The sequence below is a fragment of the Scedosporium apiospermum genome (assembly GCF_000732125.1).
Source record: "Scedosporium apiospermum strain IHEM 14462 chromosome Unknown SEQ_SAPIO_0098, whole genome shotgun sequence".
In the NCBI taxonomy this organism is placed as follows: Eukaryota; Fungi; Ascomycota; class Sordariomycetes; order Microascales; family Microascaceae; genus Scedosporium; species Scedosporium apiospermum.
Window position 1 is genome coordinate 416,505 of NW_015971799.1, and position 27,747 is coordinate 444,251.

Genomic DNA, 27,747 nt, shown 5'->3' on the forward strand with positions numbered 1-27,747 from the left:
AAAATTGGAATTGGAATTCGCGGGGCAGCTCTGGTTACGTAAGGTATTTTACCCCTCCATAGCTCCTGCCCCGCGATGGAATCTGCAGAAAAAATGTTTGCATATCGAAAGCTTCAAATCGCGATCATACAATTCCATTTCGATATTCCGTAAAAAAAAAAAAAAAGGAAGTCCCGACCTAATTGATACACTTCCAACGCTCTTCCAAAATGAGACTAAGAGAACTCCAATCCCTAGAGCTGCCCGCCACGGCAGACTTCCACGTCCACCTGCGACAGGGCGACATGATGAAGCTCGTCACGCCCACCATTCGCAAAGGTGGGGTGGACACTGTCTACGTGATGGTATGGATCGCGCAGCTCTTTAGCTTGTCATCCCGCTGACCCGGCGAAACAAAAAAAGCCAAACTTGACTCCCCCTATTACGACTGTAGCCAGAGCCTTGGAGTACAAGGCTGAGCTCGAAGCTATTGACCACAGTGTCAAGTATCTCATGTCCCTCTTCGTACGTTTCCCTCCGAGCCAGAAATGTCGTCCGACCTTTGTCGAGCTTTGTCGCTTACACTGCACGTCCCGTCTTAGCTTCATCCGGATGTGACACCCGAAGTCATCACTGAAGCTGCCAAGGCAGGCATCTCCGGCGTAAAGCTCTATCCCCAAGGTAAACCCTTGCCTCCCCACCCTCTCTTCCCCTGTTTTCTGTTCCAACACACGAATTACTAACAAGTGTTGTTCCAGGCGTCACCACAAACTCCGAGAATGGCGTCAGCACCATCGAAGACTACTTCCCCGTCTTCACCGCTATGGAAAAGCACGACCTCGTCCTGAACCTCCACGGCGAGGCTGTCAGCGGCCCGCCCGACCTCACGCTTGAGGAGGCCTTCCTCCCCATGCTCAAGAAGATCCACGAGGCGCATCCCAATCTGCGCATTGTGCTAGAGCACTGCTCTACTAAGGCCGCTGTCGCTGCTGTCCGCGCTTGCGGACCTTCCGTTGGCGGTGAGCAAAATACACCCTATCTCCCTATCCGCCAGGGTTTTTTTTTAAAGTCCCCTATTTTGCCCTTCCACATTGCTAACGTGTTTGCCCTTTTCCAGCGACCATCACCGCCCACCATCTCTTCCTCACCGGAGACATCAGCCGCGTCAACCCCCACGCCTTCTGCAAGCCCATCCCCAAAACCCCAGAGGATAGAGATGCCCTCCTCCAGGCCGTCGTCAGCGGCGACACCAAGTTCTTCTTGTACGTACACACATCTTCCTCCCCCCACCATTCTCACCTCATCACGAAAGCCCACAAACCACTAACGTATCTACTCACAACAGCGGCTCTGACTCCGCCCCTCACCCCCTAACCGCCAAAACCGCCTCCCAATCCCCGCCAGCAGGCGTCTTCACCCAACCCCTCGCGACGCAATACGTCATCCTCGCCCTCGAGGAAGCCACCGAACGCGGCGTCGTCAAGGAGGAGGACGTCACCCAGGAGCGCCTGGCGCAGTTCCTCAGCCTGTCGGGGAGGAAGTTCTACAAGCTTCTCCACGGCGAGGGCGAGGTTCCCCGGATCAAGCTCGAGAGGAAGGCGTCGAGGATTCCTACGCATATTGCGAATGAGGCGGGGACGCTGCAGGTTGGGTTGGTGAGGGCTGAGACGCCGATTATGAGTTTGAGCTGGGTTTAGTGCTTTGGGTTAGGACTGTGCATAGCGAGGAAAAGGGGGAATGAAAGGAAAAGAAAAGTGAAGATGAAGATGAAGAATTCATACTCGAGAAACTGTAGATATAATAAACACATGGCTGGCGTAACAACCCTGCCCCCTCCCATGGACCCCTGTGAAGATCGCAGCTATGCTGATCAGACAGTCCATCCACCCACCTGCCTCCATCTGCCCCGTCCCACGTCTGCGGCTCCACGGAACCATCGCCGATACGACCGATTCTCTCTATTCCAACGATCCATTCCGTCATATGGTATCAGACAGCTGGGGGCCCCACAATATCCCCCCCCCCCCCCCCCCCCCAAAAAAAAAAAAAAAAAAAAAAAAAAAAAAGAGCACGACCGGGTTGTATCGTCGCCCAGAAGTTTCTTCAGGGTAGGCCGGCTAGAAGAGGGGCGTTCGATTCATCGCCTCAATCCAGGACCAAAATACGTACGCCTTTTTGTGAGATGCCACCGATAGTAGGTTCGGGAGCGATGGGCAACCACACCTAGAATCCTCCATCAGTTTTCAATAAAGGTCACAGAAGTATTACCACGTTGAATCAATCCGCTTTACCCACCCCAATTTCGATTGGCATCGAGCGTGCAATTGGTAACTAGCGAGACGGCGGACATGAACATACGCGACAGGAACACATTATAGAGCATCATAGAACATCACAAGAGGGGCAATTACGCATCGGCAATAGACATTATGGAATTTCATATATTGATTACCGATCTCGAAGAAGCCCTCTTCTTTCATCCGTTACCCATCACCCATTTCTCCATCGCTTCCTCTCCGCAATTCCGTTTTCCTTTTCCGTACTACCATCTTCTTCAGCGGTCAGATGCCCGGAAATACACTGCCGTCTTTTGTGAGACTTAGCGGGGACATCTGAGAACACAGATCTGCCGTTAACCCAAGCCTACTCACCGGCAATGCCACCTTGGTATCCGAATACTGAAGTGTGAGTGCAACACCACCAAGAAGAACACCGTCGGTCGCTCGAACAAGAGCCTAGATGTACCACATAGTACCAGGGAAGTAAGACTTGTTCTCCTTGTGAGCGTCGTCGCCAGAGCCCATGCCGAGGAGCGGGGCAGCATCGGTGCCGCGGGGTGGGTTCCAAGGCGTGTCGCCCTGCGCCATAGACCTGATCGCCTCCTTCACAGCGTCGGGGCCGGTTCGGGGACCCGAGCTAGTCGGAATCCGCTCGTGAGCACGCGCTCGGCTACTAGCCAAGTGGGCGTAGTACACGGCCGGATGCAACGACACCGAGGTCGTCGAACGGGCGTACGTGTAGCACTGCTCGTAAATCATCCGCTGCAACTCGTCGGGCTTGCAGTTAGCCTCATCGAGAATGACGTGGTAATGAACAGGACGCGCAGTTCCCTGGATGGCGACATGAGAGCAGAGGTAAAAGTCCCAATGGAACGGGTGAGTAACGTCGCGCTCGACGAGGGTTCCAGGAACTGGGTTGTTGTTCTTGTCACGCTGTGAGTCGGCTGGGAAGAACCGAATATGATGGCGCTTCGTAGCGACGATGACCGTGAACTTGGGGTGAACTCCCCTGTTTCCGAGCAATTCCTTCATCGCCTGAACCTCGTACTCGATTACTTGGGCGAACTGGCCCTCCGAGACTCCATCGCGGAAATAGTAAAGGTGCTGCGGTCGCTGCTTTACCTCCTTCTGGACCTCGGGAATCAAAGTCTTGAAGAAGCCCTCAATGTTCTGGCGTGTGAGCATCTCCACTCTATGTCCGTTGGTTTGAACGCCGGCGGCATAGCGGCAGGCATTGTCGTCAATCGACATGACCATGGAGGCCATGGAAGGGGCGTCAATTCCTGGGGATGAGTGGGAGACATCGACTCCGATGACCATCGTCGGCACCTTGAAGAAGGGCGGGCTAGGCAGCGAGTTATATACTCGGCTGGTGGCACCGCCAAGCTTGGCATTAACTTTCATACACACATTGCTGTGGTACTGGGGGTTATTCTTGTTCACATGGTCGGAAATTAGCATCTGTGTAAGAACCGCAAGGCGACAATCGGCCGACTTCTTCAAGCGAACATAAAGGTCCTCTCCATCCTTTCGCAAAATGCAGAAAATAAGGTCGGGAGCCGCCTTGAATTTGTTGACAAGTGCGTCATGGGCCTTCTTGAGGGCCTCGGCACAGTTGGGCGACTGCGACTCATCCCAAAACATGGGCTCGCCGGTAATGTTTCCGCCATGATTCTTGTACGTCTGCTTGAACGTCCGAGCGAAGGCTTGCACTACAGGACCCGTAATTCGCTTGTCAAAGCTAATGAAGCCCCAGGCGCGAAGGGCCCGTTTGTTGGCAACGAAAAATTTCTTGCCGCGAAGGTCCCAACGGCCAGCCAAGCCAGGATTGTGCTTGCCGCTGCCAAACTGGATGGTGGGAGGCGGCAGGATACAGGCATCAGTCCTCGTGAAGTTGGAATCGACTTTTAGGCCGAATTCCTTAAGATATGGGTCTCGCGAGTAATCGAGGCTGGAAAATCGATCCATAATGTTGTTCCGGCGCGCAGGGGGTCGAGTGACAGCAATCTTGATCATCTTGGCGGTCTGTTTTTCCCCGCAGTTAGCATCTGATATTGGGCTTCGTCTTTTCCAGTTATGCATGAACGCCATTAGGAGGGGTATTACTTACATCCGTGCCGTCTAGCTTGAAAGGGAAACGCTGCATCGGCAGGATGTAACAAAGTTCGATAGGCACATAGCAACCCTTCTTGGTGGTTTCAATGATAGGGAAACCTGGGAACCTGAGGGGGCAGTTGTACTTCTCCTTGAAGTAATCGGCGACGGTAACCCTGCGTCCGTGAACCTCAAAAGTGACGGTCTGGGCCGTGGCTCCCTCAGTGCCAAACTTGGAATCATAGACAAAGCGGAACAGCGTGTGCTGCTTGCCTTCTCCCTGCCGTTGCCCGGCCTTCCTCTCCTGGTGGATCATGGTAAACTTCAACTTGTGGAAGCGTTTGAGGTTCAAGAACGCGGACGAGGGCTTAATCTCGCCCCTTACAGACGTCTGCGTCGGACGCAGAGCCTTAGCCTGGCCGATAGGAGACACTGCAACAAACCATTTGTTAGAATATTGAGGCAAATGGAATATGTCATTAGAAAAGGAGGGGATTGGTTTGGTTTTGGTCTCGGTACTTACGATTTCTGTAAGACTTGTCAACCATGGGGAGATAAGCGTTGACGAGCTCCAGCAACGTTTGACCACCTGCCCACATGGCTGTGTTCGCAACGTCGACGTTGATGCCGAGTCCGGTTCCTCCAGTCGCAATGGACTATTAAACAAAAAGTTAGTGCTGAGGCGACTGGGTATGCGGTTTCCGATGCTTACCTGGCAGAGACGGATCGACGCGTAGGCGCCCATCGCAACCTCGTTATAACCAGAGAGGGGGAAACGTTTGTCGCTCTCGCGGTAAAAGTTACGCTTGATGGAAATCAAGTTCTCAGACGGCCACTGGCGGATGAGATGGTCCAAGAAGTCTAGGTGACGAGGTCAGATTCGGTTATTGACGTATTTCAAAATAATTGCAGAGAAGGCAGAGAAAACACTTACTCATACACTCAAGGACCGTATTGTCCCAAGCGACCCTCCCCGAAAGGTAGGCATTAAGGGCACTCATCTGGATGGTAGTCGTCTTCTTCATGATGAAGTAGAATTTATTGGTCCCCCTGTTGTTAGGGCGACCCTCGTCCAGGTCAATGTGTAGTCGCATCTCACCACGATCAATCAACACGGTGGACCTTGCAAAGGTTAGCATCACTTCTCTTCCATATGTACCTCTGGCGTAGAACTCACCAGGCAAGCTTGTTTCCGTCGTAGAGCCACTTGGCGGGCTTCTTCGTGAGCTCCCTCTGCACTTTCTCATGATGCCACAGTTTCTTGATAAGGGCCAACTCAAGCTTGGGAACTGGTGAGATGGTGATCTGTTATCTTGTCAGGACGAAAGCGCAGAACGGTCATGAAGAATGTGAATTTCTCATATACTTACATCATATTGATATACCTTGGGCATTGGCTGCCGGAACGCGGTAACAGCGAACTGGTTGATATCAACCTTGGCGGGCTTGCCTCGAGTGTTGAATCCAGGACGCTTGGCAAAGCGGCCATCAATAGGACTCTAGGGAATATGTTAGTTGCCCACTGGATATTACCGGTTTCACGGCACATTGGAGGGATGAAGACGGGGGATCATTACCTTCATGTATGCCTCGGGGGGCAAGTCAACACGGGTATTCCTCCTCTCTTTAGGGGCCTGCTCAGGTTTGGCCGGATCAAATCCCAAACCAGGGCCAAAGGGATTCTGGGGTTTCTCGCCCGAGGTTGATCCCGAAGTAGAACCAGCTCGGGAGCGAGAAGGGGACTGTCCCCGCGACGGAGATCGGTGAGGAGGAGAACCTCCAGATTGAGAGCCGCCGGAGCGACTAGGGCTTACGGGACTCATCCTTGCCTGAAGTCAAAATGAAAAGAAGGATAAAGTGGTATCGGTAATTGTGTCTGCTGGGTCACAGCGTTAGAATTTTGAGTTTATTCCTGCAAGAATACTGTCAAAAGCGATGAGAGATGAGAGCGCGACGCCTCTAGAGTGAACTGGGGGAAGGTAGAGAGGGAAGCTAGGATAAATGATGGGATACAGAGAAGCGAAGGAGAGGAAGAAGAGAAGAAGAGAAGGCCTCAGAGTTGAGAGAAGTTCTCGCCTTAAATAGTTGTTGGGCACACCTAGAAAAGGTGGTGGGAAGGAAGCACTGCTGAGAGGAAGGCGCCATCGCCATTCAGGGCGAAGAGGCGCGTGATAAGGGCGGAAAACAGAAAACAACAAGGAAATTGTCACTTACCAAACGAGACGATGACCAGTTTCTGTTTGCTGGCGAATGCTATTGCTGGACACTGAGTGTCGGACGTAATGCCGTCGATTGTGAAGGAAGCTGGAGAATAAGAAAAATGTTAGCGACGAAGTGGCAAACTAAGGAGACTACGACGAAGAGCTATCTATAGATTGCGAGTGGTAAGGGAAAAGGGAACATACGAGATCTCCCAAGAGAGCGACCTTGCCAAGCCTTCCTGCAGAGAACGGTCGAAAGGTTTTCGCCCTGAGCGCTAAGCTATCGGCGAAAGCGTTATTAGGAGGCCGTAGAGGACTCAGCGAGGAAATAACCGGGATAAAGTCTGCGAAAATAAGGGATAGGGTTTGCAAAAGAGGGGCCTTCGATCGTTTGTGTCTGATGATTGAAGGTGTTTGAAGAAGAGAAGAGGGATGAGGGTGATGGGGATGGGGATGAAGAGGTGAGAGAGAGAGAGAGAAGAAGACGAGGAGATGGGGAGAGGAGAACTTGAAGAGAGCGCGTGTGTGGGAAGACAAAACAAAACCAGGGAGGAGCCCACTTGGGAGAGGCTGGAAAACTTGGGGGAAAGCGAGACGGGACGAGGCCCACACCGACTCTTTGCGGTGGAAGGTGGCAACCACCGTCCCTCGACAAACCTCAAAAATATATCGGGAGAGGGATAGAACAATGGCTTTGGGGCTGCAATGTGCGGACCGGTGGGATTGGAAGGCAGGAAGGAAGTGTGCTTGGGCGAACAGGGTATGTGTCGACAAGATTCCAGTCCAGACACATGGAACTCAATGCTTCCTCTGTCAGGGATCTACTAGACTTACCTGCACAATTGCAGCTCTCGGATGTCGGTGGTAATGGACCCCGATGAGGTCGGTGACAGAGAGAAGCCGGGTGTCAAGAGATCGATATGGCTCCCGAGAGAGCGTTGTCAGATGCAATATGGTGTTGTCAGATCGAGTTGGGTATGATTGAAGGTGCTTGAGAGGGCTTTGTTTGGACCAGAAAGGTTTGAGGGAGACGGGGAGATGGGTTTGTGATGTGTTTGGGGAAGAGTTCAAGTTTGGGTTTGGAGGGAGGAAACGGTTCTTTATATAGTTGAGGATTTGGGCTGGCTGATCTGTGCCAGGAGCTAGAAAGAATCAAATCACAAGCTCCATTAATGCTCTCATGAATCATGAAACCATGTTGTTCCATGAGAAGAACTGATCTGGGTAGGTGCTATTGCTAGATTTGGTTATGGAACCGTGGTTGAAGCATGTGGTGATGATCGCAGATGGAAAGGGCTGAGGATGTGTTAGTTGATTGCGAAGGTGGAAGGCGACCAGGGGGGGTGAATCAGGATGGGAGATATCACAAGCCAAGAGAGAATGACTGAATGTAAGGAACAGCCAACACAGTCATTGAGCTAACTGCCTCATAAGAGCAGCTGTTAACAGGGAGTTAGGATGTGAATGTTCTCATGGATGTGGCTTCTGCATTGGGGGACTCTTATCTGTCATGGCAGAGGGACTACCAAGGGCATCAGGAAGTAATGGGCTCACCAGATGTGGAAGATGGGACTTGAACCTGCCGGAAATCACAGGAAACAGGTCAGACTCCGTCATTGCAGCAGGATAGGACAGAGATATTGGTTGGAAATGGCCTTGTTACTATCCTGAGCCTAGATAAGATCCATTTGGATCCGCCAATGTCCCAGGAACAAAAGAAAGACGAAAAGCTGACTTCCGGGCGGGAAGGACAAATTTGGGATCATCCCATCAATCCTTTACCATGGTGGTGGCTGGTCGTGCTGTTTCGACGTTGGGTGGGCCAGCGGAGAGTCGAATCCGGACCTGCGTGGACTGCAGGGACCAACACTCTCCGAAAATTCGGACGCTAAGAAGTCAATTGACGCTGTCCGGAAAGCTGCATACTGACAGCGGATTGGCCCGTATCTGGAAGATGGTCTCAGTTTCATCACCGCTCGTCGCCAGGGGTTGAGGGGAGGCGCCTTCCAAGGCGGCGGCCGTAAACTACTCACCGAACCAGAAATCCCCGGACTGAATCAGACCTGTTTCCTATGACATTTGATGGCTAGCGTTTGGCATGACAAGGTTGGAAGGTCCTTTGGTGTGGCTGCAGATTGGCTCATGGCCGTTTGCTTCCAGTCTCCACATCGGGAGGATGCAGTTTGGACAGATTGCCAGAGTTATGGGATTCTGCGCCACCGAGTTTGCTCCTGCGTTTGGGAAGAGGAGAACTGCCAAATGTGGGCTGAAGTGGGCGGGCTGGCTTCATATGTAGTAGGGCATCACCAGTGGGGTGGAAACTGGAATGATTTGATTTCTATCATCTCGTCGATGGTTGGCAAAGTTGGCTGATGGGGTCCCTCTTGGCGCATCTGGGGAGAGTATGGGAGTCAAGCGACACAGACATTAGGACCTCAGCTCAAACAAGGCCAACAGGAAAATGAAACCGTCACTGATGAAGGAAGAATAAACCAGTCTGTTAAAATCGACAGTAACAAAAGGTGAAGAGGGAAGGAGAAAAAACAATCAATGGAGACACTCAAAAGGGTCTATTGTCACCTAAAGTCCATCATGTTTGAATGGAAAGGAAACCCTTGATGGAACCAAGATCCTTTTTTGATTGCCTACCAAGATGCCAACCTGAACTGAAACGATGTACAACGCGACCAGCCTCCAGAAGATCCTCCGAATATTCTCCAACTCGGCCACCCCTAAAAGGGAAAAGAGAAGAAGAAGAAGAAAAGACGAAAAAAAAAAAACCACAGTGAAAAAGTGACGAGTTACAACTCTATGTTGATGGGAAAAAAGAAACGATGACTCTGAGTAACGCCATTCCTCCCTCGAGAAGAAAGAAAGAGAATACAAAGGAACGGGGGGAAATGAAGAGAGAAGATACAAAGCCCTGGCCAGCGAAAGTCCTGAGGATTTTTCTGCTGTAAGGTTGCTTCGAATGGCCCGGCCTAATGAAGCCAGACGGTGTAGTGTACTGGGGACAAATCCATGCCCTCACACGTAATTCCTACCCGATACACGCATCCAAGGCAATCGAGATGAGACTGTGCTCGGCTAGAGTGTGAATGGCACTCGGCCAAAGTTTGGCTGTCACGGTTTAATACCGGTAGCCGCCATACTGCTGCTGCGGCTGACCGTAGTTGGTCGGTGGCGCACTGTACGAGTGCTCGTAGCCTCGCGAGCTTGGCCGCTGTGGCGGAAAGGCGGCAGCGATATGTCCTGGTCGCCCCGCCCCCCCTGTATACGGGCTTTGAGACCGCTGGTAAGGCGGGTAACCGGCAGCAGTGTGTCGCGTGGGTCCGCCTTGCCGGTCCTGAGAAGCCTTCCACGTTGCAAAATCTGGAATCACCGTCGTTTGAAGGAGCTTCGTCATCGATACCGGGTTGAATCTCGCCGAATCGTACGTAGAGGCAGGAGGGAGGATATTCAGGAAGAAAGTCAACTCTCGGTGCAACGCAGAGCTCCGATCGCGACGCTGCTGGTCGAGGCGGCGGCCTGCGGCCCCCTTGAGAGGCGATTCGCCTCGCGCCAGTTTCCGGGGGCGGTTAAGATCCTCGTACTCATCTCCCGCGAATGGCCGTTTGGGCGACGCGGTGGCCCGGATGTATTGAGGACGAGGGGATCCGTGGATGGGCGGCACGGGGCTCTGTGTCCGGCGTGCGGAAGGGGGTTGCTCGATGGAAGGCATGACCATCTTGGGTCGCAGCTGGGCGGCGGGCGAGACAATGATCCGTGCCATGATCGGGTCGAACTTGGGCGTCGAGTATCGCTGGGAGAAGTTGGCCAGCTTTGGATCATCGGGGAAGAGTTCGGCCATACGCGCCTCGAGCTTGGATATTTGAGCGAGCTCTCCGAACTGGGATTCATATTTGTGGAAATAGGCATAGAGAGGCTTTGCCCTCGACACAGTTTCCGGCTTTTGCGTGAGGCGGTTGACACAGGTTTCGAAAACTACTCGCGCGTCTATGAAAAGACGGGTCAGCATTGCAACAAACGTGCATGAGTCTTGGAAGCAAGAAGAACGGGCCGAAACTTACTCGTAGTATCGTCCTTGGAGTGCAGGTACTTGAGGTATTCCAAGAGATAATTCTCGTCTTCGGGGAACAGCGTCATGCCGCGCTCAAAGATCTTGGCGCCGACGGGATCTCTGTAAACTACCGATTCCATGAGAGCCACTGCCACATACACATCGCTGGTGAGCTTTCCGCGTTTGCGAGCCTCGACGAAAACCTGTCGAAGGCCGCCGACACCAACACCACCCTTGCCCTGGATCCGGCGCATGGCACGAGCCAAAGCGATCCAGACATGGGATATAGTCTTGGAAAGAAGGTCGGCGCGAGCTGCGTAGCCTTGCTTAATAGCCTTGAGTCGGTTCTCCTTCTCTGCGTTATTCTTGGGCGCGTCATATTCATCCTCATCGTCGTAGCTCTCTGCGGCGTTTGAAGGGTTGGCGGCAAACATTCGCTCAACCCGGGCGACGTCTGCCTGCTCCTTCTCTTTGAGATCTTTGCACATATCGTAGAGTCTATCGAGAACCTTGTTGTAGGGTTGTCCGACAGCGGTGGCAAACTCTCGCTTCGCATCGTCGCTCTCACCTCCGACATGGGTCGATTCGATCCTGTCGGCGTGCTTCAACGCAAGGAGCACGCTCTCGGGGTTCGCTGCAATCCCTTGGGTGAGGAATTCGAGACCTGTGTCCTGATTGTTCTGGGCGATTTGATTCCGGAAGCACCACTCAGCAGCGTCGACCCACATCTCGGGCACGAAGCGAAGCGCCATGAGGGCTTGGCGATAACAATGTAGGATTCGCTGCTTGAAAGTCGCGGGCTCATCCGCTTCGAGAACGAGGGGATCCTCTTTCTCCCAAGCAATCCACTTCTTCCAGATCTCAACCTGATCAAGGAATTCAACATCACCCTCAAAGCCTGGGGCGGGAGGTAGCCTAGGATAGGTGGTCCGGTTAAGGTTTCGAGTAATGTTATCAAGAGCAATGTTGGCACTCTTAGCTGACATGTAAGAGGGTGAGCGCTCTTGGATGAATTTACGACCCTGTGAAAAGTAAAATCAATGTTAGCGCTTAAGCCCTTAGGTTAATGGGAAAAACCAGGCTTCCTTGGACTTGACTTACAGTCATCTTGTTCAGGCCCATCTCAAACTGATCATACTCCTTCCACAGATTGTTCACAGCAGAAGTGGGAACACATATAGCCCGTTGATAAGCCTTTCGAAGCTGGTCCATCTTTTGCTGATCTTGCCAGTTTCCTCCGCCAATTTGTCCGGGGCCGCTTCGGATGAATTGGATATAATCTTGCCATATCTGAGCCGAATCCTTATCAACACCAATAGTGTCAATGACAAATTCATAAGCCTGAGTTACAACCTTTCGAGCACGGCCATCCGGATCATTGTTGAGATCGTTCCGTCGACGGATGTAGTTCAGGTAAACAGTCCAGAGTCGAACGTTGGGGGCGAGCATGAGACAGCGACCGAAAAGACGTTCGGCTTCGACGAAATTGTTCAGACCGAGCTCCAATTCTACCCAAGAAGCCCAGGCCTCAGCCTAGAGTCGATCAATGAAGGTTAGTACGGAGAGGGTTCCAGCTATCTTCCGCCAGCGGGTCAATCGACGCTAAGAAACTCACCGATTGGGGGAAAATCTCGAGGAACCGCCCATAGGCCGAGCGCAGCTCATCTAGGCTATTACGACGACGATACTCCTCGATTAGTCCCAGCCATGCATCCATATCTCCGCGGGGATCGGCTTTGACTCGATCCTCCAAAACGGCAGCGCGATTTACGGTGTCCTGACCCGATAGGGCGGCCACCTGTGGGTGGAGCAGAGGGTTGCCTGTTGCATGGGAAGCAGCGGATCCATTGGTCACCTGGAGATCTTGAACGCGAGACGCAGATGGTACCGCTTGGTCCTGAGAAGGGACAGCCTCGGTGGGGGCACTCGCCGCTCCTCCCGAGATGGCAGCGGGAACGTTAGCCGCAGTTGCAGCGCTGCCTTGCTCTTCCTCTTCCTCATCAGAGTCTTCTTGGATTATGAAGCCGCCGGTGGTCTGGGGCTTGGCAGGCTTGGGTTCCGGCACTGGCGGAGCACTAATGGCCTCCGGGTCATACTCGGCGCCATCGTCACCGAAATCTTCGCCATTGTCACCATAATCAGTTGAAGGGTTGGCACCGGTCAAACTAGGATCTTGAGTTTGCTCGTCGCTAAGTGGAATGTCGGGCTGATAGTCATCAGGTCCCTCGCCCTCCAGACCATCCTCTTCCCAAGACACGCCTTCGCCTCCGTAGGGCGTCTTGTCATTCACTTCATCCGCGGACATTATCGCGCCAGCCGGACCGGGTCGGCAGTAAGGGAAATGGGGGACGATGTCAAAGATCGAGCATAAGCGTCACCGTCGAGTTGTTGCAATCGTCGAGTGTCAGGAATAGAAGGGTATCTGTTTTAATAGACATATGATATGGTGAGAACGTGAAACCCTTCGCAAAAGTACATTTATTTCATCCATCAGGAATACTGATGATACTTACCTTGGTCTAGAGATGCTGCCTCTTGAAGGGACACGCCAAGCCCAGGTTCAGACACAGAGACCGCAAAAATCCTAGTCGCCAACAGCCGTAGTTTCAAGGGTTGGAGATGGCGAAGAATCCGTATCTCTAGATTTCCCCGGGAAGACAAAGAGCTCGAGAGCCTTTGAGGGGATGGGGAATTGTTCAAAGGCGGCCAGTCGCAGTTGGTCGACCAGGGAGTGGAGCTGTGGATATTTAAACCGTCGGGAGACTAGAGCTGTGTTGGAGAGGAAGAATGGTGTCGCATAAATGTAGAAAATAAAACAAATTGCAATCGCGCAAGAACAGAAATTGGCAGAGGGTTGAAACGGAGTAATGCTGAGATGATTTGGAGGCCTGTGGGCTGGAGTAAGGAAGCTTCTTTTGGAGGGCGACGAAAAAATGACCACGATCGACTGGAGATGGGAGATTGATGCAAGACGTGAGGCTGGCAAAGCGGCAGAATGTTCCTCGCTCCAAAAGCGGTGAGATTGCACAGGTGGAGCCGCTGGGACAAAAGAGAGGCACTGGCGCAAGCTGAATGGAGAATCTTCGGCTAATATTGGAAGTTTGTCTGTTAGACAATGTACTTCGTACTCTAGTTCTGGCTAAGTTGACGCCACATCGGCCCAACCCCGCCATTTGTGGCGCCAAATTTGTCCCTTGCTCCCTTGCCCAAAGCAAGTTTGACGTGTGGTGCTTAACGCGTCTAAAGTGCGTGCAGCGCAGGGCATCAATCCCCTTTCCGCCACGCGAATTTGCACGCAAAGGTCGCGTCAAGTTGTTGACTGTGTCTTGTTATCAAAATCATTTGATACCACTCTGCAAGTACATGTGTGGTCAGCCAGCCCAGCCCACCAGCCATCATCATTAGGCAAGCGCCTTCCTTCTCTCGGACCTCTCATCTCCTCGAAACGTCCTCCATTCCCTCCCGCTAGCTCTTTCAACCTTATCGTCGACCTCAGCCAGCTCTTGCTCTCGGGTTTCTTCTAGTCAAGTTTAGAAAACCCACTATTTTCTGCACCTTGATATTCTTTGCCTGCATCACCAGCTACCCCGCGCCGTCTCCCTTACAACACGATTTTACACCAGCACATTTGACCGTCTGAGACCATCGAAGGATAACCTGAGTCAAGATGTCTGTTGTGACGCTTCTCGGAGTGGATGTCTTGAACAATCCCGCCAAATTCACCGATAAATATGAATTTGAGATTACCTTTGAGTGCCTCGAGCCCCTCGAGAAAGGTATGCGCATTATTTACTTCATTCACACCGCCAGGTCTTGCAGCTCGACGCTTCTGTTTACTAACATCTTCCCTCATAGATCTCGAATGGAAATTAACCTATGTCGGTTCTGCTACCTCGTAAGTCCTCTACTGCCATTCGACGTGACGTTTCAGTTCACAATATTTTGGCGACCACCTCCGTCCTGCACTCTCGCAGCCATGGCTCTAACACCTCCCAAGTGACCAGTACGACCAAGAACTCGACTCGCTCCTCGTCGGCCCTATCCCTGTCGGCGTGAGCAAGTTTCCCTTCGAGGCGGACCCCCCCGATACTAAGCGTATTCCCGATTCCGACATCCTCGGTGTTACCGTGATTCTCCTTACCTGCGCCTACGACGGCCGCGAGTTCGTCCGAGTTGGCTACTATGTCAACAACGAATACGACTCGGAGGAGTTGAGCGCTGACCCTCCCGCGAAGCCCATCATCGAGCGGGTTCGTCGCAACATCCTAGCCGAGAAGCCTAGGGTGACGCGATTCGCCATCAAGTGGTACGTTCCATTTTACAAAATACGGTTTCTCGCGTGTTGGGTGCAAAATCTTTGGACAGTAATCTAACCAAAAGTTTTCTATAGGGATTCCGAAGCCTCTGCTCCCGCTGAGTTCCCTCCTGAACAACCCGAGGCTGATCTTGTCGCCGACGAGGAGGAATACGGCGCCGAGGAAGCAGATGAGGATGAGGCAGAAGTCGAAGCCAACGGTGAAGACGCCGGCGGCGACTCTAATATGGCCGATGCCGATAACGAGGCCGAAGCCGAGGTTAAGGATGACGAGGACGAGCTGTCGGACGACGGCAGTGTCGACATCGAGGGCGAGAGTGACGAGGATGAGGAGGGCGAGGAAGAGGAGGGCGAAGGAGACGCCATGGACGAGGACGCCATGGAGGTGGATGACGGCGGGAAGGCGAACGGCGCGAAGACTGCTGAAGTCGTCATGTCGCACTAGAGGGCTATCAACCACCCCATCGAGGGGTAGTTTTGATTTATTCCAGCATGTAATCATGGGCCCTTTCGGGCCCCCTCGCGCAAAGTTTCGGCTGAGTCTACCACATGAGCGGTACTTCACCAGGGCAAACGGCGTACGGAAAGGTGGTTTGTGCGGATAAGGTCTTGTTTGCAATGCACAAACAAAAACGGAGGGACCAGATAGAGATGGCTTCGGTTAATTGGTGGGAGGCAGGAGGGCAGGGGAAAGGACGGGCGGCCAGTTGCATCTAATCAAGCAAGAAGTAAGGGTTCTAAAGCATCCTTTTTGTTCACGAGATTTTGTTTTCTGGGCATTCTTTCCTTCTTGATACCTCTTTACCGTCTGGCTATCTGCCCGCCTACGGTGTTTCGCAATCAGTTATTGTATTGGCGCAGGCCAAAAATGACATTCAAGGCTAAAGGACTGGTTCCATAGGCAGTTTAATACAGGGGGGGTATCACGAAGGAACTCCAGATGCATTCAAATCTTGAAACTTTCTTGCCTGCATGCCACTAATCCTCCACGTCAGACATCTCATCGTATTCTCTGGCCGGGAGTGACTCAGAGTCGGACTCAGAGGACGACCCAGGGGGCACAGGCCCAGAGGAGAAGTAATGGAGAATGTGATGTATCGAATCCTTCGTTAAATAGCCGATCTTTTCTGGGTTCGTAGGTTCGTACACACGCTCCAGATCAACGGTCACAAGTCTTTCCCCGTCCACCAAGATAAGGTTCGCCATCGTCGGATCATCCTGGTAGACACCGTGCTGTTGAAGAGGCAGGAAAGCTTCCTTGAGTTTACGCCGCACCTCTGAAACCGTCAGATCAGTCACTTCAAAAAGAGGTAGGCCGTGGATATACGAGAGGACCAGGGCCGGTTGCCCTCCGTAATCAGCTTCGCCGTAGAGTATCGGAATGAAGCTCCCCTGTAGATCCTCGAGTTTCTTGTACATGCGCCTCTCATTGTGCCATTCGTCCTCCCATTCCGGCTCAGGCTTCCGGATCTTGAGGATGACGCAATCAGGGAGGAATGGTCCCGGCCACAGGCTTTTGACAATATTCTGAATCGGCTGGGGCAACCAAGATGTAACTTGGACAATGAGTGCGCTGATGAAGGTGCGTTGGATGACTAAGCGCAAAACATTGGTCCTTTGAGATTGTCTTTGCCGGGGAAGGTGGGCAGTCGCGCTCACGACGCTACCACGAAGGCGGAACTGCAAGACAATATTAGTCGATAGTCGCATTCCAATTGTATTGTCAGTATATACCTTGATATCCCTTGGAAATAGTTTATCCCCTTCCTCGCCCATGTTTTTAGCCGTTACATCACCTAACGTCAGAGTCGAAGATCGTGAGAAAGCACAGACAGGCGCGAGGATTTACGTCAATGGGGGATCGACTTCTCATTTCTGACATAATCCAGATTGGGACGCCTGCCGGAGTCTGGTGTAACGAAGCAGAACAGGCAGACAGCCACTGCATCCCCGCAAACTGACAAGATACATATTCGTCGCTCCTGTGAAGATGGGGGTGGTTCCCTTCGCTCCCCGTGCGCTATTTCTGACAGACGCCGCTTGATGTCTCATCCGATTCACAATGTCACATACCGTCGAAGACCTCATTGCCTCTCACCCGACGAACCCTGTAGAGAGAACCGGTCACGACACCACAACCGACAAAAAATGGACCAAGGAATTCCCGGCCATCACAAAGCTCGCCGTTCGAACCAGGCACGGTCCATACGCTCAAGCCGTTCAAGCTGATTTCGAACCAGCCCTCCTGCCTCTTTACGCCGATGACGAGATCCGGCTGACCGAGCGGGCATCACCTCCAACCTATCGGACTTGGAAATTCAGTACTGAGGAAGATATGGTCAATTGGTTTCACACCGAGGTCTCTAACGTCGTCCTCGGCGCCTTCACTAAGGCTCCATCCGTTCTGCAATCATCACACGAGAAACCCTTGGCCGATGCTAAGGCGGATGAAGTAGTTGATGTCGCGTATTCCATCGCGAGGGGTCGCACTCGAACCCATATCGTGATCGGGGAAATGAAGAGAAACCTGATCAGGAACAGACAGTGGCAAGATGGCAATTTAGAATCGAGTGCGCAGAAAAGCCTCTCACGAGAGCTTAGGGGGTAAGGCCTCCTTTCCTTTCCCCTACAGGCCTTTCTCCGTTTCTAACCACCAATGCTACTGCCCAAGTAGCTACGCATACAAGTACTCCTGCCCTCAGATATTTTGCTTTGACGGCGAGTACCTAGTCCTGCTACAGTTCAGGGCGATGAGCGTGAATGATATCAAAAGCCAGGATTGCAAAGTTGATTGCTGGGTGATCCCACGCGTCAACGACGGCGGTGTGACACTTCGATATGCCTTATATCGGTTTCTGGTCCAGGGCTTTCGGAGGTTCCAAGGGATGATAGCATACCCAGTCCGGTTAAGGGACATTCCACCGTACAAGCGTGAGTGGTATAATGGCCGGCCGCTTTGGAAGATAGATGGGACGATTGTCGCCATCCCGTTTGGCCACCGTAGGCGTGTCGATGCCCGTTACGGAGCATTTTACTGGAGTGCGACAGAGGAGTCGGATGTGCCTTTATTAACGGAACAGGGTTCGTGGGTGTATGACACTGAAGGGTTATGGGAGTTGGACTATCCGCTGCCGTGGGAAGTACACCCGGAAAATAGCCACCAAGTTTTGGCTTCTCATTCGCCCGACCAGAATGTCACTTCCTCCATGAGCCACGAGGGGAGAGCTACGTCTGGAAGCCACCAGACTGTGGCTACCTCTATGAACCCCTTCCTTATTGAGGATGATGACTTATACTTGGCGAACTAGTTCTAACTCGGTCTACCACAGACCCCAATCGCGGGGTTCCAACCCTAGAAATCTCTATTGAAATTCACCACTCAGCCATGGATGTAGAAGAGACAGAACCCTAACGAAATGGTGGCCTGTAGTGGACACCCGCCTCTTCAATGATCCCCTCGGAATACATAACGCCTACAGAAAGTTTTGATTTGAGGTATTCAGGGTGTCTGTACGAACTAAGTCCTTCCTAGCGATTTGGGTTGGGGTCTGGTGTTGAGGCTCCCAGGCCTTCGACTTGGCGGCTCTTGGTTCGGAGCAGTCGAGGCGTCGGTGAAGGCGGTAACATAGCGGAAGACAGATACATTCCCACGAGAGGCATTGTTCCCTACTCCGACGGTAAGATTGGCCCGAGTACTGTATGTAAGTCCGCAGCTCGTCAAGATATAAGCCTGACGGTTGGTCTAGCAAGCAGTCTGTCAATTGTACAACTAGGAAGCGTCGATTGAGTCCATTAATCGGCCAACAAAACATCCGAGGCTACAAGTACACACAAAACTCAGGATTAAGTCGCGGTTCGCCCTGGCCAATTCATCTAAATGGACAGCGTAGAAGGGTTGCAAGCCAAGTTACTTGCTATAGAACAAGGCGTGCAGGTAACTTGAAGAGGAGAAGTAGCGAGAGAAAGGTGAATGCGGAACACAGTATTATCTAAATAGCCCAAAGCTTTAACCCGCCATGACCTCGCTTTCGCGCGGTTTACAATCAAAACAGGTGTGAGGGTTTCGTCGAAAGGCGCATCGTCGGCAGACAGTGCCCACCTCGGCTTAAGGATTGGGCAGGCAAGGTCATGGAGAGGAGCAGAGGGCTCTACCGAGGAGGGGTCCCTGGAATGAGATACAAGTTGGACCTCCAAAAGCCAAAATTTACCTATTACAAGGCAAAGATGCGATTCGGGGCTAGGCGATTACCGACATGAGCTGTCAAAGACGCCCAGCGAAACCGACTGTTTACTTTAGCACCTTCGGGATAAGCTCAAGGTGCTAAGGTAACGACATTGGAAAGGGGCTGTGCTTCCAACTGGGACTACCAGCAGTCAAACTGCTCCAAGCCCCCTTCAGATCAACCCAAACAGAGATATGGATGGACCATGTGCTCAGTCAAAGTGCTGCTCAATTGTCGCTGTTAGTTTATTCCTCCGACCCACCCACACCTTTCAGCCCGGTTTTGCTCGCCTCGCTTTTTCGGTGTCTGGATACGGTAGGCAGAGAATTGGCCAGTAGCCCATCTCGATCATCTGCAACCCAACCCACCCATCTCCCTCGTGCTCCCATACCCCGAGTAGAAAACGCGGAGGAGGGGGCGTGGAGGGGTAAGGAGCATATTTCACTTGCCAGATTTGGGAGAATGGATCAATTGATGCTTTTCTGAAGCTCGGGGTTCATGCAACCCAGTCACAACTCACCTGCAGCCCTCGTGGTGGGCGCTGCTGGGCGCTGCTGGGCTTCTAGAACTACGTCACTTTATTCCGATCCACTTCCACGTCCCCGGAAAACTTGATTCGATCCAGAAATAGATGTGAGCTGGAAACGTTTGGGCTCTGTCTCCTCGTCTTCCCCGCGGGAAGAATCGGCGCCCGATAAGCCCTGCGATTTTCACACAGCGTCGGTGGGCTCCGACACTAGATTTCCTTGACAAGATCAAATGATGAAAAACAACCCAATGCTGTAGAGCGGGCTCAAGCCAGCCAGTCTTTCTTCTGCAAGGCAGCAGCAGCCTTAGCTTTGAAGAGGTCATGCGGCGTTAATATGCGTATGATACAAAATCTAGAGATCCTCATTTTTTAATTCTAACCATTTGTCCTTTCGATACTCACATTTTGTAGAGCCTGTCTTGATACTCTCCTCACTCACCAATGTGAAAGTGTCCATCACTTACATGAGTAATTGTGAACTTAGCAGTAAACCTCATCAAGTGTCTCCTCTCTTAGACGAACGAACCATGACCTCCTCCCCCCAGCCTCGCCTCGAAGAAGTCCTTAAAGCCCTCCAATCTCAAAACGAACTCCTCCTCCAACTAGTCCGCGACTCCGTCAATTCACCACAACCAACTCCCCAAGCGCCGACCAGCCGCGACCGCGCCAGCTCCCGCACCGCAACCGACATTCTCAACACACCTCCCCTCCGGCCCATCAACACCCCAACCCTCACGAGTTCTGAGTTCGGCCTTCCGGGCTCCCTCCGCCACTCGCGCCGCCAGACCGCCGAGCAACAACTCGCCAACGAGAGACGGACGCTCTTCGCCGAGCCGAAACACATCCCCGCGTCGCTTCATTCCAACTTCAGCACTGGCAGCGGCCATGAGTGCTCCGAGGATGACGTCCACTTTCTCCCGCTGCTCGAGCAGCCCTCGACCGCGCAACCACAGCAACGACAACGCTCCTCAACGACGACGATGGAAGTGAGGGGCGTCACCCGCACTTTAGACGCGGCGCATCTCGAGGACAAGGATCTGTTGTATTATCTCTTCAACACGGATTTTAGGGATGGAACCGCCGTTGCGATGCAGGACTTTATTAAGAAGCGGGCTGGCACGAGTATCGAGTGGGCACAGTCGCTGAGACACTTTGCTGCCTATGAGAACGAGAGCTATAGTAACTCGACGTGCGAGGTCTACGATGTTGGCGTCGACTGCATTGTGAGACAAGTTCAGGGAACGGAGGAGCCCTGTTCGAGCCCTCAGCAAGGGGATGGGGAGTGTTCTTGTGACGATGAGGACGAATGTCCCTCACCGGACCAGGTAGATGCGGCTGCTGTTTGGGATAAGATCAAGAACATAAACTATCCCACGGGAGACGCAACGGGCAGAATAACGTGAGTACAATCCGACCGCCCAAGGGGCCAAGCCAATCCTACGCATCAGCTCTATTAGCCCTCCCTCAGGATCCTAACTTCGAAAAAATCATAGAATCGTCCAGGAGCCCACGGCCCTCGTCTTCGGCTCCCTCCACTTCGCCATGTCCAAATACCTCGACATGGACGAACTCCTCACCCATCTCGTCACCTCCCAAGGCAACGCAAACAAAACAACCGCCTACATGAACCGCGCCTTTCCCCCCGAGCCCATCATCACCCAACCCACCCCATCCCCAGCCGGAGTCGGAGTCGGAGTCGGCACACATCCCCTCGCAATGAGAGACCCTTACATCCGCCACCGCAGCTTCTTCTTCGTCTTCAAATACTACACCGTAGTGGGCCAAGACCACGAGCCCGCCCCCTGGGAAAAATTCGACAAGCGCCCCGCGGATAAGAAATCCCAGGACCACATCGACATTGCCGAGTGTAGCTCCGTGTTGGCCCTCTCTCTGGGAGGTGAACCGACGCAGACGCGCATCCGCAGACGCAGGGGAAAGCCTCCTAGGGAGGGGTATGTGTTTCACACGTTTGCGCCGTGGCATTTGCTTAATATTCAGTCCTTCCCGGATGATGAACATACGGATCGGAGTGAAGATGAGGGAAAGACGCTTTTGAACGGACCGCATGCGTTTCTGGAGGCTTTGGTGGTCGAGTATCAGGATGCCACGAGAAGGAATCGCATCTTGCACGAGAAGATAACCAAGTTGGTTACACCTGATGTAAGCGAATAAACCCCCAATCCAGAGCCTCCATTGTTCACACATCTAACGTATAACAAACTAGATCAACTTCATGTTTGACAACAAGATCCGCGACAAGCTCCTCTTCGAAGACAAGCACTTCACCTGCACGTCCCGTCCCCAAACCCCATTTCCCCTTTCATGCCCGCAAAAGCTAACAGGCATCTCACGCAGACATCCGCCGCTACTTCTGGGCCTACATGTCCCTCGGCGTCATAAACACAAGCATAAAATCCATGCTAACCGCCTACGATGAAACCTTCACCCCCGCCTTCTGGTCCGGCACCCACCCCACCCTCTGGGCCCATCCCGATCCCTCTTCCCCCTCTGGCCAGCACTACCTCTCCCGCTTGGCCTCCCTCCGCGCCGACCTCGATCGCGTGCTCGCTGACTTGTGGGCTGTGTATCTCAAGAATGAGGAAACCCGCCGCGAGATCCAGAGTCTTCGGGAGCAGCTGTTTAGTGGCAGTTCGATTATGGAAAGTAGGCGGGCTATTGAACAGGGTGATAATATTCGGATTCTGACGCTGAGCTCAATGGTTTTCCTTCCTTTGACCTTTGTCACGGTAAGCTCATCGACTCCCCCCAGGCAATCCTCTTCTTAGAGACTTCTAGAAAGAGAGAGAGAGAGAGAGAGAGAGAGGGAGAGAAATATCGAAGCTAACGATGGCAAAATTGCAGTCCGTCTTCGGCATAACAGAATTCACCATCCCCGCAACGGACTGGCGCTTCTCAACCACAATGGTCTGCGTCTGCGTCCCCTTCATCCTCCTCCTCATCCTCCTCCAAAGCCGCTCCGTAAACAACGCCATCCACAAGGCATTCGAGAGGCTGCGCGCTCGCGCTTTTACTGGGTGGCGGTCAGCAGCGGATAGGACCGGTCGTGCGCGTGTTTGGATGAGGAGCTGGGGAACTTGGCTGGTGTCTAGGAATCGAGTCATTGAGGGCGAGAGAGTGGGTGTTGAGAACGATGAGGGAGGGCCAAGGAGGAGATGGCCGACACCGCTGGCTTCGGCTAGTTTGCCTTCCTTCCCGAAGGGACCTATGGGAAAATCGGAGGAGAAGAGGCTGTGGGGGTGGATTCGTGGAACTAAGAAGGATGATGGGGAGAAGGTATGAGATGCCTACTCGCGTTCTAAGTAGAGCTAATAGTTCCTTTCTGCTGTCCTCATTAGACAGATTTAGTGTTATCCCTTTGGAGTTTGTTGGCACATCCCATTTGCAAAGATCTCACGTTAGGTAGAACCACAAGCGCAAGTATTTAGAGCATTCCTCATTGTCATTCAGCCGCTAAGAAGCTATCTCAAGTCAACCAACAAAAACACGAACCCCAAAAATCTCCAATTCGTCAAGCCCATCCATCAAGGTACAATAAAAATCAACCGAGGGTTGCTGCAGTAGCAGACCCGTCACCGCGCGGACAAAACAACAAAGAAGAAAAGGAAGGAAAAAAAAAGAGATAGAAGCGGAAAAGTAAAATAAAAAGAACACAAAAAGAGACGTCGGCCCAGCCGGTCGAACGCTTCGACGAGACAGCATCGCTCGCAAGAAGAATGGATATAAACTCGGATGAAGAACAAAAGAGATATTCCGCCACATTCCCCCATGACGCAGGTTTCAACAGCCGCAGGCAAGTAAAGCAACGATGAGGTCCATCAACAGAGAAATTAGTGACCGGGTATATATGCGTATATATATAGCTCGGGAAAGTTATAACAGCGAGAGAAAGAAGAAGAAAAATGCAAACGAGAATGAAAACCTCAACAAGATATTAATGACAGACGGCGGGAGACCATCAAGATTAATGAAGGACAAATGGGACATCAAACTACCCATCCATCAAGGGTCGCGAGCCAAGGAGGCATCGTTTCTGTTGATAGAAACAAGAAGTGTTCGAATATCATTTGGCAGCAGTGGCGAAAGCAATGCGGGAAAATAGGCTGAAGCGTCGAGAACAAGCGACTCGAAAAACGAGTGATGTTGGTGGATATGCCAGTAAGTTGTGAAAAAGTCCAGAAATGAAACGAGAGATCAAGGGCTTGAAAAGAAGTCGCTTGCTGCCCGAGGGAGGGATGGGGGATGTAAGAACGACAAAAAATCGAAGTGGTATCAAGTTCAACAGGACAAAGTGGAAGAAAGACACATGAAAAGGAAACACACAAGGCTAGAAGCTGCAGGCCCCATTGATGCCTTCCATCCATCCGGATACCGGCCCACATAAGATCAACACCAAACTCCACGTTGTTGTACCCATGACATTAGAATTCATTGACCCAAAGTCGTAGTCCAGTCTTTACCACCCTTTCTTTCTTGCGAATCGCTTGTTCAGGAGCGCAAGAACCTTGGGTACGTTGAACTGCACGTATTCAAGATCAAGGTCATCTTGGCCATCTTTCTGCATCTCAAGCAAGTCATCTAGCTTCAGATCTAGTTCAAGCAAACCACGATTGCGTCCTAGAGAAAAAAAAAAAAGCGTTAGCAAAATGCAAAAGAAAACCATAATCCTCGAGTTCATCTCGAGAATGGAATCGGTAGCATACCCTTGTAGTGCAATGAGATGACGAAGGTCCCGGGGAGTGGACTCGTAAAGTTGAAGTAGATGTTGGCTCTCCTATTGTCCGGAACGTTGCTGCGTTGGATGACACCCTCCTTTTCTAACTGTTGATGGGTAAACTTATATGGACCTAGCACGGCATGCTTCTGCTGCTTTCTCCTCGTGCCCTCACTCTGCGATCGAACGTTGTGGAGATAGCTCTTATATGTCTCCAGCTGGCCGACGAGATAGGTGTTGTGGTCGCGAATCGTCTTGTAGACCTCTTGCAGCTTCTGCGTCTCAATGAGTACACCCTCCTTAAGGGAGCCAAGATGTTGGAGCTCCTGCTCAACCTCGTCGCGCAGAGTCGCAAACTGGTCGGCCTTGTCGATAACTCTAAGATCTTGCAACTGTGACAGGAGCTCCATGGCACGGATGCCCTTACGCACCATGACAGCATCGTTCCGGCTGGTGGCGGCAGCATCGGCAATTCTTTCGAGCCTCAAAGGTCGCCTGGCTACACTGCTGTTGGGAGGGATTGATCGCATGACCTGCACGAAGATGGACTTGGCTTCCATGAAATATACCTCCTCCTGCGTGATATCCAGGGCCGCTGTCAAGTCATCAATGGCAGTCTCCCAACGGCTAAAGAGGGGTAGAGTAATAGCCCTGTTCTCCTTACGAGGAACTTGGGCGGGGGCAGGTCCTAGTTCGGTCATGATGATGGTGAGATGCGAGTTCGGGTCCCTGCAAAGCTCGCTGTGGTGCTTCTCGATAAGGCCATGCATGGCATAGATTTCGTTCAGGGTAATGGACAATTCTAGATCCTTCTTAGACAGGGCAACATAGTTGTCCATTTCGAGGCTTTCGTAGAAGTCCTGAACTTCGCAAAGCTCAAGCATGAACTTGTTAACCCTCTCCTTGTTCAATTGGATGAAGGGTTGGAGCTTAGCCATGTATGGCTCCTTGGCGTACGACGGCTTATTTGCAAGGTTCTGGAGCATTTTGGCGATAAGCGTCAAGGTGCGTCTTGGGCGGTCGGACGGGATTCCGTCAATCAACATGTAAGATTTGGGCGTGACGATGGCGGGGTTGATGAAGCGCAGGAAGAAGAAGCCACCGATAAGCGTGCAGATAACCTGGTCATTGGCATCCGGGTACTTTCGCTTGGTCAAGCTACGAATCTGCTTGCAAATCCATCGAATGCCATATGGAGCCTCCTCAAGCCCCTCGATAATCGTCGTCAAGAAGCCATTCGCTATCTCGGTCAGCATAGTAAGTCTCGGCTCGATGATTGCCTGTACCTGAGGATTCTCGGCAGCTTGCTCGGCCGTGATACCCTTAGGAAGCGACGCGGGGAGGCTGCCAGTGTCCTCTTCAATCTGCTCCACCATGCGCTCATACACCTTGAGAGGGTTAATCTCGAGATCAAGGTCCTTAAGTTCGATAAGGCTGTTGATCCTGTCGGCAAGGACAGACTTGAGGAAGGTCTGCCCGGGACCACGCCTTGTATACGTCGTCATCATACGGGAAACAGGGGTATTGGCTCGCAGGAGCGACGAGTATTCGGGTGTGTTGTCAAACTGGTACGTCAAGACAGACTAAATTTGTGAGAGGGAAGGTCAGCCAACAAGCCAAGATGAGGCGTGACGTATCCGCCTTGTGCGTGGTACTAACCTGGAACATGGTCAAGAGAAGATGCTCTTCTCGACTCTCGTATTGGTTACCATAAATTGTGAACATGACAGTCTGCAGGAGTGAATCGATCTCAGCCATGGAGACAAGTCTGCAAAGGTGAGCGATGTGTCTGGGCTCAGATTGGAGCAGGAACATCAGGTTGCCGTATTTCTGAGTCTTGTCGTCATTGGGAAATACTCCTTCCTGGATATCGGTGGCATCTTCAAGATGGCTGGCAACTTCGTTTTGCTACACATTGCCAAAGGGGTTAGCACAGTTCAGCTCTTATGTATGCCAGCGCATGATGTCGCGTGAAACGAAGCGACGGCATCACTAGTAATTAGGAGCACGGGAAGGAAGGACACGAACCTCCTCAAGGGCCATGCGGTTCTGGATGAGCAGGGCGATGCGCGAGTCCAAGTAGCGAACATCCTTTTCAAGGACGAAGTTCTTCTTGGATTGGGAAGAGATCTTGGATTTGAGTTCTCGAAGCGTCTTCTGAGCTAAATTGAGAAGGTTCGTATTAGCATGGGATTTTCTTCGAGTCTACGAACGTTACCCCGTCCCGAGCAGTCCCGACCATTCAGGCATCGCACAAGATGGGCAGATGACCTGACACTACTGGCAGGATCGCCAGGAATGCTGGGGCAAACAAACCTTTAGCAAGATCGTCCTCAATTTCGAGATCTCCATCGTTTGCGATTGAGAGATAAAGCGCGGACATAGAGTACCGCTTGGACTGGCGGGCGGACCGCGAGCCATCGTAAGAAGACATGGTGTTTTGTCGCGATATCGGTTGGAAGGAGGAAGAGGAGGCGGTAGAAGCTCTTGACGGTGTTTGAAGCATAACAGACATGATTCCAGGGGGACTCGGCAGTGCTTTCTCGGGAGGAGGGAGTCGGATCGAGGATCAGGCTTCGTGGGCCCAAGACCCTCGTGGGGTTTGAAGTCCGAGGTTGACTGGAAGGCAGATGGTCGCGGCTACAGCGCGAGTGTTCTCACGAACTCCTAAGGTATGGTGCAGCTCGATAATTCGGAACGCTCGACGCACGATCTCGACATAACAGGGTCCTTAAGGACGGGATGGTCGAGAATGCCCAAGATGGTGATACAGAGCACAATTAAGACGAGGCGACGTTAACGCGAAGCAGACACAGCCAAAGAGGATGATGGCTCTACGACGAAACCCTCAGGATATCGGCGATGGTGGTTGGTCGGTCGGTCGGGTTATGCGACAGGAAAGGGGCGACTCCAATTCCGTCAAAACAAGGGGAAAGGGACGTGAGAAACCGGCAATGGCAACAAAACGCTCAAGGACGGCAAACAGAGTCGAATATTTTGTTTTCGGCGATGAAAAGGCAACAGCGACGGCTACGGCGGGAGTTTTCGAGTTCGTTCGAGCGGGAATTGAAGGTGGGGATGAGTTCGTATTGACAAGATCTGGTCAAGCCAAGGACGTGCGAGAGGCCTAGAATGGGACTCGGGGGCTTTAACAAGGGATGCGCTGAAATCGCGTGGTTTCGAGCTAGGGCTATGTAGATGGCGACTGTAAATATGAAAGATCGAATAGCGCGGTGAGAAAGGAAGAAACGGAGTCGAAGATTGCGAGGGGAATTCGGCAGAGAGTGGTTGCTGAGGCGGAGTGAGGGGAGCGCGATGATCAGTGTTGCGAAGGC

At 52.2% G+C, this 27,747-nt stretch overlaps 7 protein-coding genes and 1 pseudogene across 7 annotated transcripts; 4 read left to right on the forward strand and 4 right to left on the reverse strand.

The window, feature by feature from the left end:
• Nucleotides 1–209: 209 nt before the first annotated feature.
• Nucleotides 210–1,676, forward strand: SAPIO_CDS5278 (Dihydroorotase; the record flags this gene model as incomplete). The annotated part of the gene is made up of 6 exons (XM_016787635.1): nucleotides 210–344; nucleotides 403–504; nucleotides 582–660; nucleotides 738–998; nucleotides 1,097–1,241; nucleotides 1,325–1,676. The coding sequence occupies 6 exons, from the start codon at nucleotides 210–212 to the stop codon at nucleotides 1,674–1,676; spliced, it is 1,074 nt and encodes a 357-aa protein (XP_016642650.1).
• A 1,038-nt stretch (nucleotides 1,677–2,714) lies between these two features.
• On the reverse strand, nucleotides 2,715–6,175 carry SAPIO_CDS5279 (Piwi domain-containing protein; the record flags this gene model as incomplete). The annotated part of the gene is made up of 8 exons (XM_016787636.1): nucleotides 2,715–4,283; nucleotides 4,369–4,784; nucleotides 4,876–5,008; nucleotides 5,065–5,213; nucleotides 5,287–5,474; nucleotides 5,530–5,657; nucleotides 5,723–5,851; nucleotides 5,930–6,175. The coding sequence occupies 8 exons, from the start codon at nucleotides 6,173–6,175 to the stop codon at nucleotides 2,715–2,717; spliced, it is 2,958 nt and encodes a 985-aa protein (XP_016642651.1).
• A 3,508-nt stretch (nucleotides 6,176–9,683) lies between these two features.
• On the reverse strand, nucleotides 9,684–12,918 carry SAPIO_CDS5280 (mRNA 3'-end-processing protein RNA14; the record flags this gene model as incomplete). The annotated part of the gene is made up of 4 exons (XM_016787637.1): nucleotides 9,684–10,549; nucleotides 10,624–11,635; nucleotides 11,715–12,146; nucleotides 12,229–12,918. The coding sequence occupies 4 exons, from the start codon at nucleotides 12,916–12,918 to the stop codon at nucleotides 9,684–9,686; spliced, it is 3,000 nt and encodes a 999-aa protein (XP_016642652.1).
• Nucleotides 12,919–14,280: 1,362 nt separating this feature from the next.
• On the forward strand, nucleotides 14,281–15,373 carry SAPIO_CDS5281 (uncharacterized protein; the record flags this gene model as incomplete). The annotated part of the gene is made up of 4 exons (XM_016787638.1): nucleotides 14,281–14,389; nucleotides 14,469–14,508; nucleotides 14,611–14,919; nucleotides 15,004–15,373. The coding sequence occupies 4 exons, from the start codon at nucleotides 14,281–14,283 to the stop codon at nucleotides 15,371–15,373; spliced, it is 828 nt and encodes a 275-aa protein (XP_016642653.1).
• A 533-nt stretch (nucleotides 15,374–15,906) lies between these two features.
• SAPIO_CDS5282 lies at nucleotides 15,907–16,638 on the reverse strand (annotated as a pseudogene; the record flags this gene model as incomplete).
• Nucleotides 16,639–16,990: 352 nt separating this feature from the next.
• On the forward strand, nucleotides 16,991–18,236 carry SAPIO_CDS5283 (uncharacterized protein; the record flags this gene model as incomplete). Its single annotated transcript, XM_016787639.1, has 2 exons — nucleotides 16,991–17,532; nucleotides 17,603–18,236. 2 exons carry the CDS (start codon nucleotides 16,991–16,993, stop codon nucleotides 18,234–18,236), a joined length of 1,176 nt encoding a protein of 391 aa, XP_016642654.1.
• A 1,971-nt stretch (nucleotides 18,237–20,207) lies between these two features.
• SAPIO_CDS5284 (uncharacterized protein) lies at nucleotides 20,208–22,980 on the forward strand (the record flags this gene model as incomplete). Its single annotated transcript, XM_016787640.1, has 5 exons — nucleotides 20,208–21,079; nucleotides 21,174–21,840; nucleotides 21,905–21,977; nucleotides 22,036–22,427; nucleotides 22,543–22,980. 5 exons carry the CDS (start codon nucleotides 20,208–20,210, stop codon nucleotides 22,978–22,980), a joined length of 2,442 nt encoding a protein of 813 aa, XP_016642655.1.
• Nucleotides 22,981–24,154: 1,174 nt separating this feature from the next.
• Nucleotides 24,155–26,846, reverse strand: SAPIO_CDS5285 (GTPase-activating protein; the record flags this gene model as incomplete). The annotated part of the gene is made up of 5 exons (XM_016787641.1): nucleotides 24,155–24,315; nucleotides 24,402–25,995; nucleotides 26,072–26,320; nucleotides 26,441–26,574; nucleotides 26,729–26,846. The coding sequence occupies 5 exons, from the start codon at nucleotides 26,844–26,846 to the stop codon at nucleotides 24,155–24,157; spliced, it is 2,256 nt and encodes a 751-aa protein (XP_016642656.1).
• Nucleotides 26,847–27,747: the final 901 nt, after the last annotated feature.